The 17,603-nt window shown below is 29.1% G+C and overlaps 3 protein-coding genes across 4 annotated transcripts; 2 read left to right on the top strand and 1 right to left on the bottom strand.

Moving 5' to 3' along the window:
- The first annotated feature begins 765 nt into the window (after positions 1-765).
- Positions 766-13,290, top strand: LOC139099220 (protein kinase C-binding protein NELL2a-like). Of its 2 annotated transcripts, XM_070651627.1 has the most exons (12): positions 766-1,091; positions 1,661-1,934; positions 2,422-2,713; positions 2,864-3,019; positions 3,367-3,592; positions 3,728-3,901; positions 4,652-4,771; positions 4,872-5,295; positions 5,363-5,834; positions 5,964-6,200; positions 6,960-6,983; positions 13,087-13,290. In XM_070651627.1, the coding sequence occupies exons 1-12, from the start codon at positions 1,010-1,012 to the stop codon at positions 13,168-13,170; spliced, it is 2,565 nt and encodes an 854-aa protein (XP_070507728.1). In that variant the 5' UTR covers positions 766-1,009; the 3' UTR covers positions 13,171-13,290. The 2 variants fall into 2 exon arrangements, with proteins under 2 accessions (XP_070507728.1, XP_070507729.1); XM_070651628.1 differs by lacking the exon at positions 6,960-6,983.
- Positions 13,291-13,734: 444 nt separating this feature from the next.
- On the bottom strand, positions 13,735-14,720 carry CRIF (growth arrest and DNA damage-inducible proteins-interacting protein CRIF). The gene is made up of 2 exons (XM_070651635.1): positions 14,310-14,720; positions 13,735-14,253 (listed from the first exon to the last, which is right to left on the bottom strand). Exons 1-2 carry the CDS (start codon positions 14,671-14,673, stop codon positions 13,796-13,798), a joined length of 822 nt encoding a protein of 273 aa, XP_070507736.1. The 5' UTR covers positions 14,674-14,720; the 3' UTR covers positions 13,735-13,795.
- A 35-nt stretch (positions 14,721-14,755) lies between these two features.
- LOC139099223 (proteasomal ubiquitin receptor ADRM1 homolog) lies at positions 14,756-16,692 on the top strand. The gene is made up of 3 exons (XM_070651633.1): positions 14,756-15,077; positions 15,238-15,273; positions 15,336-16,692. Exons 1-3 carry the CDS (start codon positions 14,956-14,958, stop codon positions 16,384-16,386), a joined length of 1,209 nt encoding a protein of 402 aa, XP_070507734.1. The 5' UTR covers positions 14,756-14,955; the 3' UTR covers positions 16,387-16,692.
- Positions 16,693-17,603: the final 911 nt, after the last annotated feature.

Here is a 17,603-nt window from a genome sequence, read left to right on the forward strand (position 1 = left end):
ATGACTCAATTGTTATCAATCACTTATTCCCGATAATTGATTAAGCAATTCGTTATAAATCGTGAGTGTGTGTTTCACCCGTATTTTTTTTGTTCTATTCGTTTCTAACAAGTGATGTGTGAAACTAATTAGCTAATTAACTAATTAATTGACATGTTCTCATGTGTGATACTAGGAAGCATATTAATCGCTTTAAATTATCACGCGTTTATTAAGGTTGACATACAAAAATTTTTTTATTGATTGTTGATAGAATGGTAATTAATTCGAAATGATGAATAAGTAATAAATACATAAAATATAGTACTCGAAAATTTATGAATATTTTATGTTGAAAATGAGAATTTCATATAAATGATAAATAAGAAGAAAAATTTATTCTTCACAAAATATACAAAAAAAAGAAAAAAAAATCCTTTCGTCATTTTTTTATATTTTTCCACAACTATCGTCGACTCACTTGACTCTTCACTCATTAAGATATTATTTGTCATTACAGTAAGATGCTTGCTTGTTGGAGAAGTGAAATTAATAATCAAAAGAAACTGAGTGTGTGAAATAGTTAATAAATTTAAATTAAATGTGTAATTTGAATGAAAAAAAAAGCAATCATTTAATAGTTTTTTTATTGAATAAAAATTAAGAAAAAAAAATTAAGAAATTTTTAAAAAAAAGTTATAAAAAAGTGTGTTGGACATTCTCAGTTATTTTTTTAAGTTGCACAATAAAAAATAAATCAAAAATAATTAATTAAATTCAATCAATTATTTTATAAAATTGTCAATAAGAAAAAAAAGTAAAGAGAAAAACGGAAGGAAAAAGAAAAAAATATTACGATAAAAAGAACAAAAATCCTATAAACACACAAATGGAAAAGTGGAAAAATGTGTATGCAAATAACTTAGAAATCAAAAGTTAGAATTTAATCTGTGATGCTGCTGTACGTTAAAAGCCATTATATTATTGAGCTCGACCGGCCGAGGCCGCGAACTGTGCGAACAGCTCTGCCATGAAATCAACAATTTCTAAAATATTTACATCCTTAGGATGTATTTTAGCACTATTAATAATGTGCTGTTTAGCTGTATTAGGTGAGTACATGAAAATTCAATTTATCAATATTTACGTCCATAATTATGAATAAATGTTTTTACTCAAAGTTTTACATTTCGAGTGCCCAAAATATATTTTCATTAATTTATTCTTCTGCCTTACTTCTGTCAAGGATCTACCAACAGTTGGTTTATATCCAATTTTTCATTTAATCTTGTTTCAAATCTTAAAGCCACAATCATAAATTAATTAATATAGATCTGGCATCTAAGCTTATTAAATGCCATCATAAATCAAATGTCACAATAGAATTTACCGTGTGGAATTTATCGCCTATTGGACTTTTAGTGCCGTAGACGTTCACTTTATTATCATAAACTAAACAGTCTTGAAAGCTAATTTGTTTTATGAAAGTCAAACAAAACTTTTTTACCCTTAATAACCAGTTGACCGTTATGGCTTAATGACCTTTGACATTTTTAAAACAATTACTTAGGATCTGAACAATTTTTCAGTATTAAAAGCTTAATGTCTTCAAAATAAATGTTACATGTCCCAAAAATCAAAGCAATTAAATGAAGAAATTTTTTCTATTTAAACTATTTAGGTGGTTCATTTGATCCCGGTATAGACTTACTAAAGGGATTAAATCTACAAACGAATCTTTCACAATATGAGGGAGTTAGCATTACGCAAGGAATTCAAAAAAAGATTGCCTTTAGATTGCAAGGCGCCAATAGAAAATTAGTACTACCGTATAAAACTTATGAACGTGCTGTAGAGTTATTGAAGAGAAATTCCGATTTTACATTTGCCGCAATACTTAAACAAGATGAACGAAATCCTGGTACAATTATTTCGTTTTCAAGTGGCTATAATAGGTAAGGCTATAAAGGCAGCAGACATAATATATTTGCATACTTAATCAATCAAGATTAACCTTCTACCGTTAATGTAAATTTCATGCAGTAGTATCCTACTGATGTTGATAGTAGAGGTTCCATTCTGAACATATTTTGAATGGAATTAGGACAGCATTTAATTCAAGCATTGCCGCCACATCTGTTATCTAATGAACTAGTTGTTATTTGCATAACTATTTAGCAAAAGAAAATTAGAGACTTGTGGATTTTAATTAGCATTTGATGCATGAAGAATCTTCTACAAGATGAGTGTGTGATATGGTTATTTAAATACTTTTTATGCCTCAAGCTGTTTAAATCAGTTAGTTGGAACCTCTATTACCATATCAGTCTTGAATATAAATTCACTATTTCACGCTGCCTAGAATTCTAATCTATAAATTAATCAAAAGTTTCGTGAATATCCAAAACAACAAGACTTATTATTTCCTTTATATTTTCACAGATATTTAGAATTACAATCAAGTGGAAGACGAAATGAAATTCGCTTTCACTATTCATACATCGGTCCTAAAAATGAGTTGATGGTTCATATGGAATCGTTTCCATATCGTTTGGCTGACAACAAATGGCACAAAATTGCAGTTTCAATAAGTGGAACTGAAATACAATTAATCATTGATTGCCATCCTTTATATAAACGTGTTATGCATAGTGTACCCGATAGAAATTTTAGTGCTTCCAATATGCAATTACTTGTAGGACAACGAAATTTAAACGGCCATTCATTGTTTAAGGTAAATAGTCATTATATGTAATAAAATAGTCATTATAACTTAAGGTCTCGTTACGATACGATACGATACATGAGTTGTATGAAAGAATTTAATTAACTATGAAATTTAATGCCGCTTTTCATTTTCTTCGAAAAAATGTTATTTCTCAAGGGTGAATTACAAGAAGTTCATTTACTGCCTGGTCCCTACGGATATTTATTACAATGTGAACATATGGATTCTCAGTGTCCAACATGCGGACAATTTTTGCAATTACAATCCTTTATTATGGAATTACAACAAAATTTATCTCAGCTTAATCAAAAGGTAAATAAAAAGACTTGCCATTTGTGACATGAGGGATTTTAGAGATTTATTAATTGGATTTTCGTATTTGTGGCTAAAATTCTTTGAGCTTAATTCAGCTTCTAGCTACTTTGGAGCCTATGATTGCTCTAGACTCAGAATACTAACAGAAAAGTAAAAGCTACAAATTGCCACAAGTGTTTCCAAGTCTAGCAACTTAGTCTTCTTAGTCGTATTTTATCTGATAAAAACATGACATTTACAACTTAATCTGTCTAGAGAAAAGTTTTTCTTTCTATCTCTCATGTCACTTGGGAAATGCTCGAACAAAAGAAATATATTTTTACATAACAATACCTAATTTACAGTTAGAAGATTCAGTGAAAAGAATAGAGCAACTAGAAACATGTGATTGTAAGAAGTCGTGTCATATGAACGGGTCAATTAGTAGAGAAGATGGTGAAAAATGGGAATTAGGATGTGATCAATGTCAGTGTAAAGAAGGCATTGTTAAATGCTACAAAAAGCCTTGTCCTGAAATAAGGTGTAAAAATCCTGTAACTAAAGAAGGCGAATGCTGTCCGAGATGTTTAAGTAAGTTTCGTTTTTATTACTGTTCATAAAATTTAATGTACCACACATAAAGCTGTACATGAAAAGAATATATTTTTCATGCAGTTCATTTAAGTACTTCCTTCAAATAATTGAAGCTTTTTCTTTTTCTCATAGAAACTTGTTTCAAGGATAGAGACTATGAGCATGGTGATGAGCATATTACTGGATGTAATAATTGTACATGTAATGATGGTAACTTCTTATGTGGATCAATTGCATGTCCAACGTTATCATGTCCACCGGAGGAACAAATTTCTGTTGCGAATGAATGTTGTAAATATTGCAAAGGTAATAAAAAGCTTGGTTACTATCTAAATTTTTATCATTTTTTATATATTTTAAGGCATTAAAGAATGATCATTATTTGTTAGCAAAGCTTACAAAGGTTAGGTCATGCAATGATATAATTTCTATTTTTGGGGTTGGTAATTTTTTTTGTTCTAAAATGAAATGTCACGAAAGATTCACTTTATTAGACTGTCGGTTCATTTACACTTGAATGTATGTATATTTTTACATAAGAATGGCTTTCATGCTTTTAAGATATTATTCTTTTTATGGATATTACTAATCAGTCCAGAGCTATTATGGAACACGTGTTTTTAACGTCATATTATAAAAAATAACCGTTCTTGCTGTTGCTGGACGAAAAAAATTTAATAATCACGAATATAATCAAGGTCAAAAGCTTTCCTTGATAAATGTACGACTTTATTAAAAATAACCAAAAGGCTCCAATTTTTACCCATAAAATCCACCAGATTCTTGCCTTTCCGTACTTGCACGATAACAATTTTGTAACATAAAATTCCTATTAATGTGTCTATAGCTTTTTCATCTCATCATCCAATATATCATATCATTTAGAATAATAAAGCCATTCAAAATGATAAATGACCGGCATTGTATCCAATAAAACATTCTCATCGTTCCTAGAATGTGCTCTATATTTGAAATTTTTATGTTAATTGTATTTTTTTTGTTATTCCATTATTTCTACTAACTCTCACATTATTCCTGTCTATCTATTTACCATAGATGTCGACTATTGTGCACTAGGACATAATTGTGATGATAATGCAAAATGTTTCAATTTAAACACGAGCTATACATGCAAATGTAATAAAGGATTTCAGGGTGATGGATATCATTGTACTGGTAAGTACAACAATCAAAATTTATAGTTTATAATTACGCCCACATTCAGTGACATTTTTATGAACACAAAAACCTAATCAATGTCATTATATTGTTCTAGATGTAAATGAGTGTCTTGAACGTGGAGGTGAGAATGGACATCATTGTAATTCGTATACACAATGTATCAATACTTATGGTTCATTTGACTGTCAGTGTTTAAATGGATTTACTTATGTTGATAAGTGGAATTGTGCCGAAATTGATGAATGTGAAACGGGAAATAATTCGTGTCATGAAAATGCAACATGCACAAATACAATTGGCTCATATAAATGCGAATGTAAAGTGGGATTTACTGGTGATGGACGTGAATGTGTGCCTGTTTGTGATCCACCGTGTCTTAATGGTGGTGAGTGTATTGCACCAAATGAATGTGATTGTCGCGGAGGCTACGAAGGACCTTCATGCGAAAAAGATTTAGACGAATGTAAGACTAATCATGGATGTCCACCGACATCTGAATGCGTAAATATGCCGGGTTGGTAAGTATTTATTTTATGGTTATTTTATGACAAATCACTAACATTTATTTTTATATTCACCATAAAGGTACTATTGTAAGTGCAAACCGGGTTATGAGATGAAAGACAATAGTTGTGTTGACATAGATGAATGTATGGAGAATACGCATAGTTGTCATCCATCAGCAAAATGTGTCAATACGGAAGGACATTTCGAGTGTAAATGTAGCAATATGAAATCATCGTATAATACACTAAAATCACGTCAAACAACGAATCATGAGTGCAAACTTAGTTGCATGTTCGAAAACAACGAGATAGAAGATCAACAGCAAGTTAATCCAAGAAATCAACCCTGTAGTATTTGTACATGTTCAAAAGGTGTCATTACGTGTACGGAGCCCTCATGTGATTGTTCTAAATGGAAACGATCTGATGATCGTGAATTATGTTGTCCACAATGTGATCCAAATGAATCATGTCAACATCAAGAACTGAAACATGTCACTTTTAAAAGTGGCGAACAATGGATTTATCAGTGTCAAACTTGCGAGTGTTTGGTGAGAAACTTTCTTATAATAATAAGCCTCAGTGGCGGATTACTCAGTGTAAATCCAGGACAATTATGTCCAAATCATATCTGAAGTGTAGATTATAATTTTTAAATGGCAATTTCTTTAATTCCGCAGTATGGAGAATTTGACTGTTGGAAAATGGAATGTCCTCCATTATTCTGTGAGAATCCACTTCCACCTGAGCCGGGCGATTGTTGTCGTCGATGTCCTAATGACTCATGTGGTTTTAATAATTCTACAACAAATGCTGTTGGGAAGCCATGCTTCTTTGAAAAGCATCTTTATTCTGACGATCAAACAATACAACAACAATTGCAATCAAAAGATTGCACAACATGCACCACATGCAAGGTGAGTAGGAATTGAATTATATAGTAATTGAGAACAGAGTCATCATTAAAAATTGATTAGAATGAGAGCAGAACAAAAAAAAAACCAAAACAATATATACAATATAATATTGATTAAGGATAAAAATGATGACAATTATTAAGATTGTAAATTTAAACAAAATTTTTTGTAAATTATTGCCTTTGAGGAATGAAGATGAAAGATGATTGATAACAGAAAAAAATAACTAACGAAAAGAGTTTCTCACATTAACAGATACACACAATAATTGCTATAGAACAAAAATTTGAACAAAAAAAATGGCTTTCACATACAAATTTTTTAAAAATCCTTTCTTTATTTGTTATATTTGATGCCAGTTTTCATGCCAATTTCATTTTGTGCTAACCAAAAAAAAACTAATTTAATTTTCCAAAAATATACCAGCATTTGTACATATTTACACATCTATTTTACTATTTTATACATACAAATATTATACTGCATACTTTTTTTTGTCCATTTTCTATAAAGCAAAAATCCTTCTGGCAACAAACAAAATTGAAAAAAAAATTTAACACATCCTTTTCCTCACTCACATAACATATTTAATTTTTTGACTTCCTTTTTCATTTTTTATTACTTTTTTAATCTTTCCCTCTCTCTTTTTTCTCTCCACGCTTCTTTGAAAAAAAAAACAAAAAATTTAATTTTACGAAAAAAAAAACTTTTTTAATTCTACCCGAAAAACTCGACACAAAAAAAAATTATCATTTCCAGGTTCCTTACTGTGCCCAACTTCAAGTGAGCAATTCTTCGTGCTTTGTGCATCGGTAAAAAAAAGATTTTTGACAGAAAAAAAAAACTTTCTTTCTGTTTTTAGTTGTTTTTTACGTTTTATTTTAAAACTTTTTTTTTGATTCCTTTATTTTGTTGCTTAACAAAAGAATAAAATTAAAATTGACTTTTTGAATGCCGAAAAAAGAGAATGAAAGAAAAAAAAAATATAATTAATTAAGTTGTTTAGTCACACAAACACAGTGAAACATTTCAAAATTCAAGAACAGTAAACATTTACAAAAATATCGCTTTTTTGCTAACTATTTAAAGCTTTTTTGTTTTTGAAGTGAAAATGCATTGCAATGCAGCTTTTTTAAATAGCTTTTGAGCTTTTTTTAAATCACCTTTATTTCATTTTTAAACCCAACAAATACCTTTTTATTTTTGCCAATATTTCATTTAATCAAATGATTATTATTATTATCAGAAAATTTGCTAATAATAGTAATCAAAACATAAAATTGAAAGAACTCAATTTAGGAAAAAAACAAATAAAAAAATCAAACTCGAGAAATGCAATAATAATTATGATTATAGAGCAATTTTTTAATTTGGAAAATTTTTTGGAGGAAAACTTTTTCTATTTTCAATATGTTCAATATTTATTCAGTTCATTCAATAGGGAAATACGAGAATTTTAACCTTATCAAAAATAACAAAAGACGGAAAAAAAATAAGAAAACTTTTCCCATTAAATGTGTTTATTTTCAAGCATATATAACTTTAGTTATTCGTTGAACTTTCTTCATTGTTAATTTGTGCCTTTACATAGCTATCATTCAATATTTTCCATAAATTAATGATTAAATCGAAGATGAAAAATTTTCCTAGTAGGTTCAACATAATTTATGTTATTTGTATTTACTTCAGTTGAATTAATAAACTTATTGATTCGGTGGAACAGTGTTGTCTCAACTGTGTGCCTCAGAAGTGTTATGAACCGCATATTTTGTACGGTTTTGATCGAGGCTTACCATTGAGGTGTGCCGTGAAGCAAAGAATTTTAGACAGCACTGCGATAGAAGATCAAAGAATGTATGGAAATTTCGTAACGCTTAGCAAAGTATTTTGTTACAAAGCGTCAAAATAGGACGAGGGGGGTCTTATGTAATTACTGATCATTTCCTTTAACAACGCTCTATGTTATCCCATTCATCAATTTAAACTAAAATATCAAATTCAGCAAAAAACAAATTTTTATTTCTAAATTTCCAAATATTCCTCCAAAAAAAGTTTTCTATTAAAATCTTAATTGAATAATTTTTTATTCAAAATGAAGAGAAATTTTAAAGAAAGATTCGAATGATTGTTACTTAAATCGATTGATTCTTAAAGTTCATTAGACAAAAAGAAAAAAAACTGTTAATAATCTAAAGAAAAAAAAAATCTAAAATAAAAGTTTCGATTGCACTGCCTTACGAACGAGTCGCATTTTTTAAAACGATTCTCTAATATATTGTTAATATTTAACTGAACTCAATTATTATAAATATATTTGTCAAAATTTGAATTTACGACAGTGTGTCGAACAATAATATAATAAATAAATTATACATTAACTCTATATAAATATGGAAAAAAAGTAATTCTTCAAGCTTTATTTGTTTAGTAACAAATTTTATGCTCTTTCGTTTTGTGTCTTACATAAATCCATTCTACAGTAATCAGAAAAACAATCAAGTCAACAAAGGGAAGTTTGAACAAGGATATTGCAAGCTTTTAATTGAAAAACTTGCCTCATGTGGTTTGAAATTCTAGGATTTTTATTTATTTTTGAACTCTACAAAACAAAAATAGTTAGATTTTCATATATTTGAGTTCACGATGTAGATTTGAACAAAAATTAAGTGTTGACATAAAACTAGTTGTATGAAATTTTCAAAAATTTATTAAACTTGAAGCAAATTTATCAATTCTAAAAGTTTGTTTTCCCTTCAATTCTTCATATTATGGGTGTCGAACCCAATTTCTGTAACGTACCCTAATTTCTATATAAAATTGGGACATAATTAATCTAGAAATAAGGCGTATGAACAAAAAAAACTTTTGATAGGGCCAGAAATTGGTATTTGGGGTAATTACTACAGCTTTGGGAGTGTAGCAACTGAATACAAATAAGTATAATTATAGAAGTTTCTAACGAATTAACGTAAGGATTATGTTTATTCTTCAGAGTTCAAAAACAGACTAATCTAGTTGGAAATATAATTTGAATATTAAACGACAGTTGAAATATTCTCAAAAACAGTTCTTAGGAAAGTGATTTTCTAAGTGAAATTTAAGATTAATTAAGTCCCAAATTTTGTTTAGAATTGGGATATGTTTTAGAAAATGAGTTTGATAAATACTATCCCTTCTTCAGATAAATTTGAAAACACGCTACTTACACAATCTATAATCCTACTCTTAAGTTTAAAGAAAAAAACAGATGTCAAATTTTAATCAATTAATATTTTTGATGAGAAACTTGTGAATAATTTGTATAATAAAATCCAAAAAACTAAATAATGAAAAATTTACTAAATTAATAATTTACCTAGTCATGAAGAAAATAAAAATAGAATAAAAGAAATGAATAAGAAAAAAAACTTAAAAAAGAGATTTCAGTAAATTCTTCTCAAACTCGGTACCTATTTTTTAAGATCATACTATAAAAAATAATCACAGGAATGTTGATTGATTTCTTTCCACAACTTTTTTCCCCTATCTCTATTACTTATTCAGGTCTATTACATACTAAACATACGTTCTTTGAATAAACTACCTACTTAAAAATAAAAAGTAAATCAAGACACGAAGAAAAACAAAAACAAAAATAAACAAATTGAATTTAAAAAGAAAATGATAAGAAAATTATAAATTAAATTGAACTTGAGATCATCAGACAACCAGAACAATGAAAAAAATTAGCTTTTTGAGACAAAACATAAGAAAATATATAAAAAAATGAGAATTATAGTGCATGTCAATATCCATGCTTGATAATCAAGAATATGATAAATGAGAATAATAATAAAAAAATTAATGAATTTTCTTCAAAAACAAGTTAGCTTCAAAACCGCACAAATACCGTGCTCTTATTAAGTGAGAAAAAAAGTAAAAAAAATAAAATTCTTAGCTAGATTTTGACTATTTTTTAAATGAAGTGAAAAAAAGTACTAATTTAGTAGGTATATAAAATAATTAACTGATAAACAAATAAAAAAAAGTTCATAGTTCGTTGTTAAATATTTTATCTAGTCAAAAAAAATAATAAATAAATATAAAAGCAATACAACAAAAAAAGTTAAACATACAAATAAAAAAATAAAAAAAGAAAAAAAAATCTTTAGAAAATTTTAAAAAAATTTTACCTCAAATTTTTTCAATTAATTTTTTTATGTTTTTCAAAAGTCAATTCAGAGTGTGGCTGTCTCAAATTTGATTGTCGAAAAATTCAAACATTTCGAACTCAACTTATTTTAAAATAAAAATATACGTTGCGAAGAAAAGTTAAAGTAACGGTCAAAAAAATTTGAATTTTATCAAAAAAATATTTAAAAAAAAAAAAATAACGGTCATTTTTGAGACAGAAACACTCTGAGTCAATTAACCTCTATTTTTTAACATTCGTATAAACTGCAGAATTGGCAATTGTTATAATAATTTTTTTTATATTTATATCAAAAACGTGTCGTAAACTTTTAGAACGACTGTAAGAAGTAATTTCAAAAATTTAATGAGTGTCGGACAGTTTTTTATGTGAAAATTTTTCTACTGTGAACGTATTTTTTTATTTTCGAGTGAAGTTTATTGTTCTAAAAGTGACGACTATATAATTTCATTGGTGTGGCATTTTATGGCATTTTAAATTACGGTAATTATGAACAGAATTTTCCTTTTTCCATCCCGGATAAACTTTAAAAAAAAATTGTTTATTTCGCCAGAAAAAAGTTTTATTTCATTTTTGGCATTTAAATCCCTATTTTTATATTTACGCCTTTAACTTATGCAGCCTACTTTTTTTCTATACTGAGAAATAAATCTGTTAATTATTTTTTTATGTCATAATGTGTCATCAAGAGATTAACAAAGATTCAGAAATGAAAATAATGAAAAAAAACTCATTTAAAAATTGCAAGAAATTGTTTTTAAATTTTTAATCAGGGAAAAGTCTTTGTAATTGAATTTAAGCATTAAAGGATTTAATTAAATGCCAAAACAAATTTTTAATGAAAAGTTCACAGAAAATTATCTATTATGTTCCGTAATTCTAAGCTGGATACAAATGAGATTGAAGACTTTATTCAGTATCATTTGAAAATGATTTACCTGAAAACTGAGTCAGACACATGTATGTTTTATCGCGAATAGCATATCGTAGTTGTCAAGACGTCGATTCGTCGTCAAATTGACAACATAACGTATTCGACAGAGTCGTATTAGCAGCTCCACATAGTAATCAGAGCGTCGTGATGTCTACAAGGTCTACAAGACACAAGTTCTAACAGACAAAACGAATGATCATAAAATGCTCGTAGAATTCAGCATGCTCAAATGTTCAGCCTCGAATAGCATAAATCGGATAATCGATCAAAAGACAAAATTCGCACCCAGAAAGGCTTGACTCTGACTTGGTGTAAGATTCAATTTAAATTTTGGATCGAATAACCGATTAGTACTTTATGTTACACTCATTTTGGACAGCATTTTGTCTATTAGGGGAGAGTGTCATGACTGCTACGTGACGAATGACTTCGGCCCATTTTACCCGCCAAAATTGAAATTGTCGCATCGTAATGTTCGGAGTATTAGAAAATTTGTCTGACTATGTCCTTGCATGTGTGAATCAGATGTCAAAATTATGTTATAGTCAAATTATGAAAATGATTTACAAATTGACAATATGTGAATTTTGTTACCCAACTAGCATTTTTTTACACGTTTAATTTTCCTCGTGTCTATACACTGTCATAATGTTGTCTACTGGATCGATACAAGACTAAATTGAAAGGATTTTTTGGCAGTTTCAACGAATAAAGAATTGAAGCAGCCTCATAAATCCACGCAAAGCAAAACATTTTTCACATTTAGTAATTAATTCAAAATTCATTTTTTTCACAATTTTCATTTCTGAATTATAATTTTTAATCCTAGCTTAATTGTCACATAACGAAACTCATTATGTCATTTAAAGCCACAAACATTTGAAAATGATGATGTCCTATTACTCCACATTGAAGTGTAGGACATCAAATTAGAGAAACATAGGAAGATAAAATCAAAAAAAATTATTGTGAAACAATAAAAATGAAAAACGTAACTTTTAACAAAACAAAAAAAAAAAAAACGATTTTCTTGAAAAAAAAAGTGAAAATTACAAAAAATGATTAAAAGTTAAATAAAAATGTTGAAAAGATTAAAAAAAAACTTATGAGTAGATTTTACCATTCACACAAACTCAATCCACATCAGAAACTAGATAATTTTTCAGCTAATCAACGATTTAAATTTGAAACCGTTTCATAAATAAGAAATAAAAAATTGCGACGAGATATTGAAATGTTTCAATTTTTCCTTTTAAGTTCTTTCTTTTTATAATTTATTAGTTTTTTATGTCTTGCCTGCATTTTAATATTAATTTTCATTTGCTAATTCTTTTTTTAAAGGATAATAAATTGTACATTTATTAATGCTAGAGTGGCTTCCTGCCTGTATAACCAAAATATATAAATATGTTGTCTTGTTATTATATTTCCTTACTTAGTTTACTTTGTTCAAATTATTATTGTTGAGTTCTTTTTTTGCAATAACTTAGTAAAAGTCTAATAGGAGTGTTTGTTGAGTATTATTGCGTCTCGATAGGGGAATGTCAAGTCATAAAAATGTATTATTTATGATTTGATGTTTTCCACAAAAAATAGACATAAAATATTACTTTTACATAATATATCTATAAATATATATATTTATCTATCTATATTTTTTTTGTTTACAAAATGACTTAACTTAGAGTTTTTATAGAAGAAGTTTTTTAAAAAATTCAAATTCTATTCTTTCTTTTCTATTGCATTCTTCCCCATTATAGATTACCCAATTCATGTGCCTTGTTGATCATGTTAATCCTGACTCTGATAACGTTGATGATAACGCATCAAGACATCTTCCATAATTTTCATTATTATAATAAATCGATATTAATAATTATATTAACATTAGAGTCAATAGATTATTTAGTTATACGTAGGTGTATTTTTTACAAATTTTTAGAAATCACTATTCAATGTCTTATAGGAACTATTATTATTATTATTATTATTACGATCTTTATCGTTTGCATAGGAACAAACTTATTTAAACGGTTTCAAATTATGATTGTAGATTGGACTTTCAAGAATTTAAAGAATATGTTTCAATAAAAGCAAAGGAGAATATCTCTATTCACTATAACTTATGAATCACTTACCTCTCATTCTTAATACATTTTTTGACGGAGGAAAAGTCGCACGTTGTACACGGTTTTTGACATTTATTGATTAATACATAAATCAGTCTTGAAATTTTTGAGTCAAAGTCGTGTGGCGTGTACGATTTTGATATTTATTCAACGATATTCTCACTAATTGATGAAAATTTCATTAATAACGTTAGCTAATGTAGATCCTTCATACTTACTGTCCTGGATACATTAATATTCACTACATCTGTAAGTTCTATTTAATTTACAGCAAAAAGATTTTCAATTAACTTTGAAATATTCTTGAATTTATTTAAATGACTATTGGTAAGTATTGAATTCAATCGTCGTCCTTTTCAGGCTTTTCATCCTTTCCAGGCTTATTCTGTTCAGCGATTTTTGTAAGCAATTTGGCTTCTTTCTGTTGCTTCTTTGCTTCCTTCAATTGTTTACGTTGTTCTTTCTCTTTCTTTTCTAACATTTCCTTGAATCTCTCATCCTTTGGATGTACAGTGTAGCCGAAATGTCTACGAACCTCCTCAATTAATCTATCTTTACGTTCCTTGGCAATTCGTGCTTCTCCCTCCTTTTTCTCTTTCTTTGCCAACAAATCTTTCTTCCATGTCTCTAATTTTTGGAGATTAAGTGCAATATTCTCTTCACGAGTACGGATTCTTTCTGCTTGCTTTCGTTTCTCTTCCTCATTATATGCAATCATTTCTTGGATTGTTTTTGGGAAGGCTACACGTTCATATTCATTCTTTTCTGCTAATTCTGTTTTTGTATAGAAACACAATCCTGAAAAATGATAAATTATTAAATGACATTCTTTAATTAATGAAAATAATGCTTACTTGGATCAACTTGACTTTCACTGCCGTATCTTCCATACATCATTCTTTTATATTTAAGTGTATTATGAATCCAGCTTTCTGCTTGATTATACGGCACTTGATCATGTAAAAAGTTCCTATGTTGTGCTCTAAGACGTGATTTATCTCTCATTCTATCAATTTTCATTTGTCTAAGTTCTGGATCTATTTGATCATCATCCTCAAATGCAATTTTTGCCGATTCTTCCTCTTCCTCCTCTACATCTTTTGCTGCGTCACTTGGTTTCTTGAACAGCTGTAGACTTCTTGAATTCACAACAAGTGAATTTCTATTTGAATTAACACTATTAATTAATGAATTTCTTAAAAATTTCAAAGTAAACATGTTTCTTGTTGTTTTTTTTCTTCGAAAAAGGGGTGCGAAAGTCAGGGTTTTGTAAGCACTGAAAAAGGGGCATGCAAGAGACGCTGAAAAGGGTAATCAAGAATAGTGAAACAAGAAACTGCAAAATCATCGCTTTAAATAAATTAAACATTTTAAGCCGTTTTTTTCATTGATCTGGCTAGTTTTCTACTATAATTAATAACTACAACTGTAGAACAGACGTTAAATAACAGTTTTAAATTGAAGAATTAACATTTAAAATAGAATAAAAAGGTGAAAATCATGTTTGGAAGTGCCGCAATGAATAGCAGCTCCAATAAATTGGAGTTTAAGGCCGGAAGGATGACATTAATTGATAGTGTTCAAGATGGAACGAAGAAAAAAATGGTTCATGCTGATAAAAGGTAAATAAGGTCGTGAAATGTTAATCAACTGGATCTTTAAGTCAACATACAGTGCATTAAAGTGTCATAAAAAGTTCACTTCCAATAAGTTCTATAAATACAACAATTATTTATGCAATAAACTTAATTCTATCATCTTCTTTGTCTTTATTTATTTTAGAAAGGGTTTAGTCTACATTTATTCAGCTGACGATGGGTAATTAGCAACAAAATTTAATTATTTTCATTCAATTTACATAAAATTTTTGTCATTTCCAGTTTAACCCATTTCTGCTGGAAAGATAGAACAACGGGAAATGTTGAGGATGATTTAATTATCTTCCCAGATGATTGCGAATTTAAGAAAGTCGATCAATGCAAGGACGGTCGTGTATTTTTGTTGAAATTTAAGTCATCAAATCGTAAACTGTTCTTCTGGCTTCAAGAGCCAAGTAGTGATAAAGATGATGAACATTGTCGTAAGGTGAATGAATTGCTTAATAATCCACCGCAAGCAAATAACGGAGGTGGAAGTAGACAAGAAGGAAGTGATTTGCAATATATGCTCAATAACATGTCTCAGCAACAACTCATGCAATTGTTTGGAGGAGTTGGTCAAATGGGTGGATTGAGTAGCTTACTCGGTAGCCTTAATAGGCCTTCTTCAGGCAGTCGTACTACAACAACAACTTCCGCATCATCAACACCGTCAGCAACTCGTACTACTACGGCTTCATCAGGTGGTGCTGCTGTAACTCAAACTCCTGCAAATACTAATCAACCTGCAACGCCTCGAGCACCAAGAAAAGGACCAAATTCTGGTCCAACTGAAGCAGCAACTCCTGCAACTGGATCAAATACAGAAGCATCTCGTGTATTATTATCAGAATTACAGAATTATTTGGCTGGCATCAGTGCTGGTGGATCGAAACAGAGTGTTGACTTGTCAACATCCCTTAATTCAGATTCAATCAATTCAATCTTATCAGATCCTGAACTCTTAAAATCACTGCAAGAACATTTGCCAAATATTAACGAAACAGACGATGAGAAGAAGCCACTAGATTCAAATTCAGTCAAACAGCAATTAAAAGATACATTAGCTTCACCTCAGTTCCAACAAGCACTCTCAATGTTCTCAAATGCTTTACAGTCCGGACAACTTGGACCCGTTGTATCACAATTCAAATTGAGCGATGATGCTGTCTTAGCTGCAAATAGCGGTGACTTAGAGCAGTTTGTTAAAGCATTAGAAAAAACGTCAATTAGCGATAGCAAGGAGAGTGATAAGAATGATGAGGATGGCAAGAAAGATGATTCAAAAAAATAGAGTAACAGCCAATATTTCATTTTTTGAACGTTTCATTTTTTGTATCATAATTATTTCTTGTACTTTTATCCTAGCTGAGAATGAGACTTATGAATTTAGAAAGTGCTGATTTTTTAGAAATTCTCTTTTTCTTTCTCTCATTTACGATGAGGAATGAGCATATTATGAGCGGGAGATTCAGGACAAAAATAATAAATTATATAATTTCTCAGTGCATAATTACATTTGCTATTCTTTATTACTCTATTTTATCCATTAATTTTGAATAACAAAAAAATCCAATAAACAATTGAAATGTTAAAGAAATTAAGGATTTTTTAAGTCACTGACCTAGGAAATATGTAGCTTCAAATGCGTCACTAGAAACAATGTTCATCGAATTCAACTTTCATTACAAATTCAACAGCATTGCATAGATGATTTCCCTTACATCCGCAGCAGTTTGTTGAACTTTCAAAAAAATGCAACATCCAGCGAAGACGATCATTACCAGTTATTCCATCTTCTAAGAAATTCATATTCAATGACATTCACGACATAAGCGATGAAAAGAAGAAAATGAAGGAAGGAAGGTATTACATTAAAATGTGCAATATCTTGCAAGGTTATGCTGTTGTTGAGTGAAAGGAAAAGTTACAACACGTGAGCTTGATCATGAACGATCGACGGTACTTAAGGAAATCTTACTTAAAATGTATTTAAATTTCATTTTCATAGACAATTGTCAATGACTTTCAATTTTTTTCAATCCTAACAAGGGCCATGTCTCTGTCTTATTTTCGTAAACAAGAAAATTGTTTATGTGACAACTGGAATTAGATGTAAGAAAAAGAAGTCAGTTAACTAACTGTTTTTGGCAGATATGCACGAAATGTATGAAAGAAAAGCGCAAAAAGGGAGTCATTAAAAAATAAGCAAGAAGAGAAATGAGAATGGACAGTAAACATGATGGAAAAAGAAAAGTGAATTTAAAGCACCGCTTACTCTCTGGAATCTTCAGTGACTCGTCTTGAAAAATGTTATTATTATGTGATGTTGAAAGTGAAATGCACATTTTTTTATATCCAATGCACATGCAACTCTTTTTTTTCCCGTCTTATCAATGGGAAACGATCTTCTTCGTATGCATGATGCATGACTTTTTTCATTGTGCGAAGATGATTCACTATACTTAATATTTTTACTTCTTTCTCCTTCTTTTATTATGAAAAAGAAAT

The sequence above is a fragment of the Chironomus tepperi genome, unplaced genomic scaffold, assembly GCF_022539635.2.
Source record: "Chironomus tepperi strain 1889 unplaced genomic scaffold, CSIRO-AGI_Ctep_v1 contig_465, whole genome shotgun sequence".
In the NCBI taxonomy this organism is placed as follows: Eukaryota; Metazoa; Arthropoda; class Insecta; order Diptera; family Chironomidae; genus Chironomus; species Chironomus tepperi.

What these genes read in the sequence shown, in the direction of transcription:
- LOC139099220 (XM_070651627.1), top strand. Translation starts at nt 1,010, where the DNA reads ATGAAATCAACAATTTCTAAAATATTTACATCCTTAGGATGTATTTTA. An exon ending in TATCTCAGCTTAATCAAAAG is followed by an intron (nt 3,020 to 3,366) that starts GTAAATAAAAAG and finishes CCTAATTTACAG; the next exon opens with TTAGAAGATTCAGTGAAAAG. An exon ending in TGATGGATATCATTGTACTG is followed by an intron (nt 4,772 to 4,871) that starts GTAAGTACAACA and finishes ATATTGTTCTAG; the next exon opens with ATGTAAATGAGTGTCTTGAA.
- CRIF (XM_070651635.1), bottom strand. Translation starts at nt 14,673, where the DNA reads ATGTTTACTTTGAAATTTTTAAGAAATTCATTAATTAATAGTGTTAAT. An exon ending in TGAAAGTCAAGTTGATCCAA is followed by an intron (nt 14,254 to 14,309) that starts GTAAGCATTATT and finishes ATCATTTTTCAG; the next exon opens with GATTGTGTTTCTATACAAAA.
- LOC139099223 (XM_070651633.1), top strand. Translation starts at nt 14,956, where the DNA reads ATGTTTGGAAGTGCCGCAATGAATAGCAGCTCCAATAAATTGGAGTTT. An exon ending in ATGGTTCATGCTGATAAAAG is followed by an intron (nt 15,078 to 15,237) that starts GTAAATAAGGTC and finishes TATTTATTTTAG; the next exon opens with AAAGGGTTTAGTCTACATTT. An exon ending in ATTTATTCAGCTGACGATGG is followed by an intron (nt 15,274 to 15,335) that starts GTAATTAGCAAC and finishes TGTCATTTCCAG; the next exon opens with TTTAACCCATTTCTGCTGGA.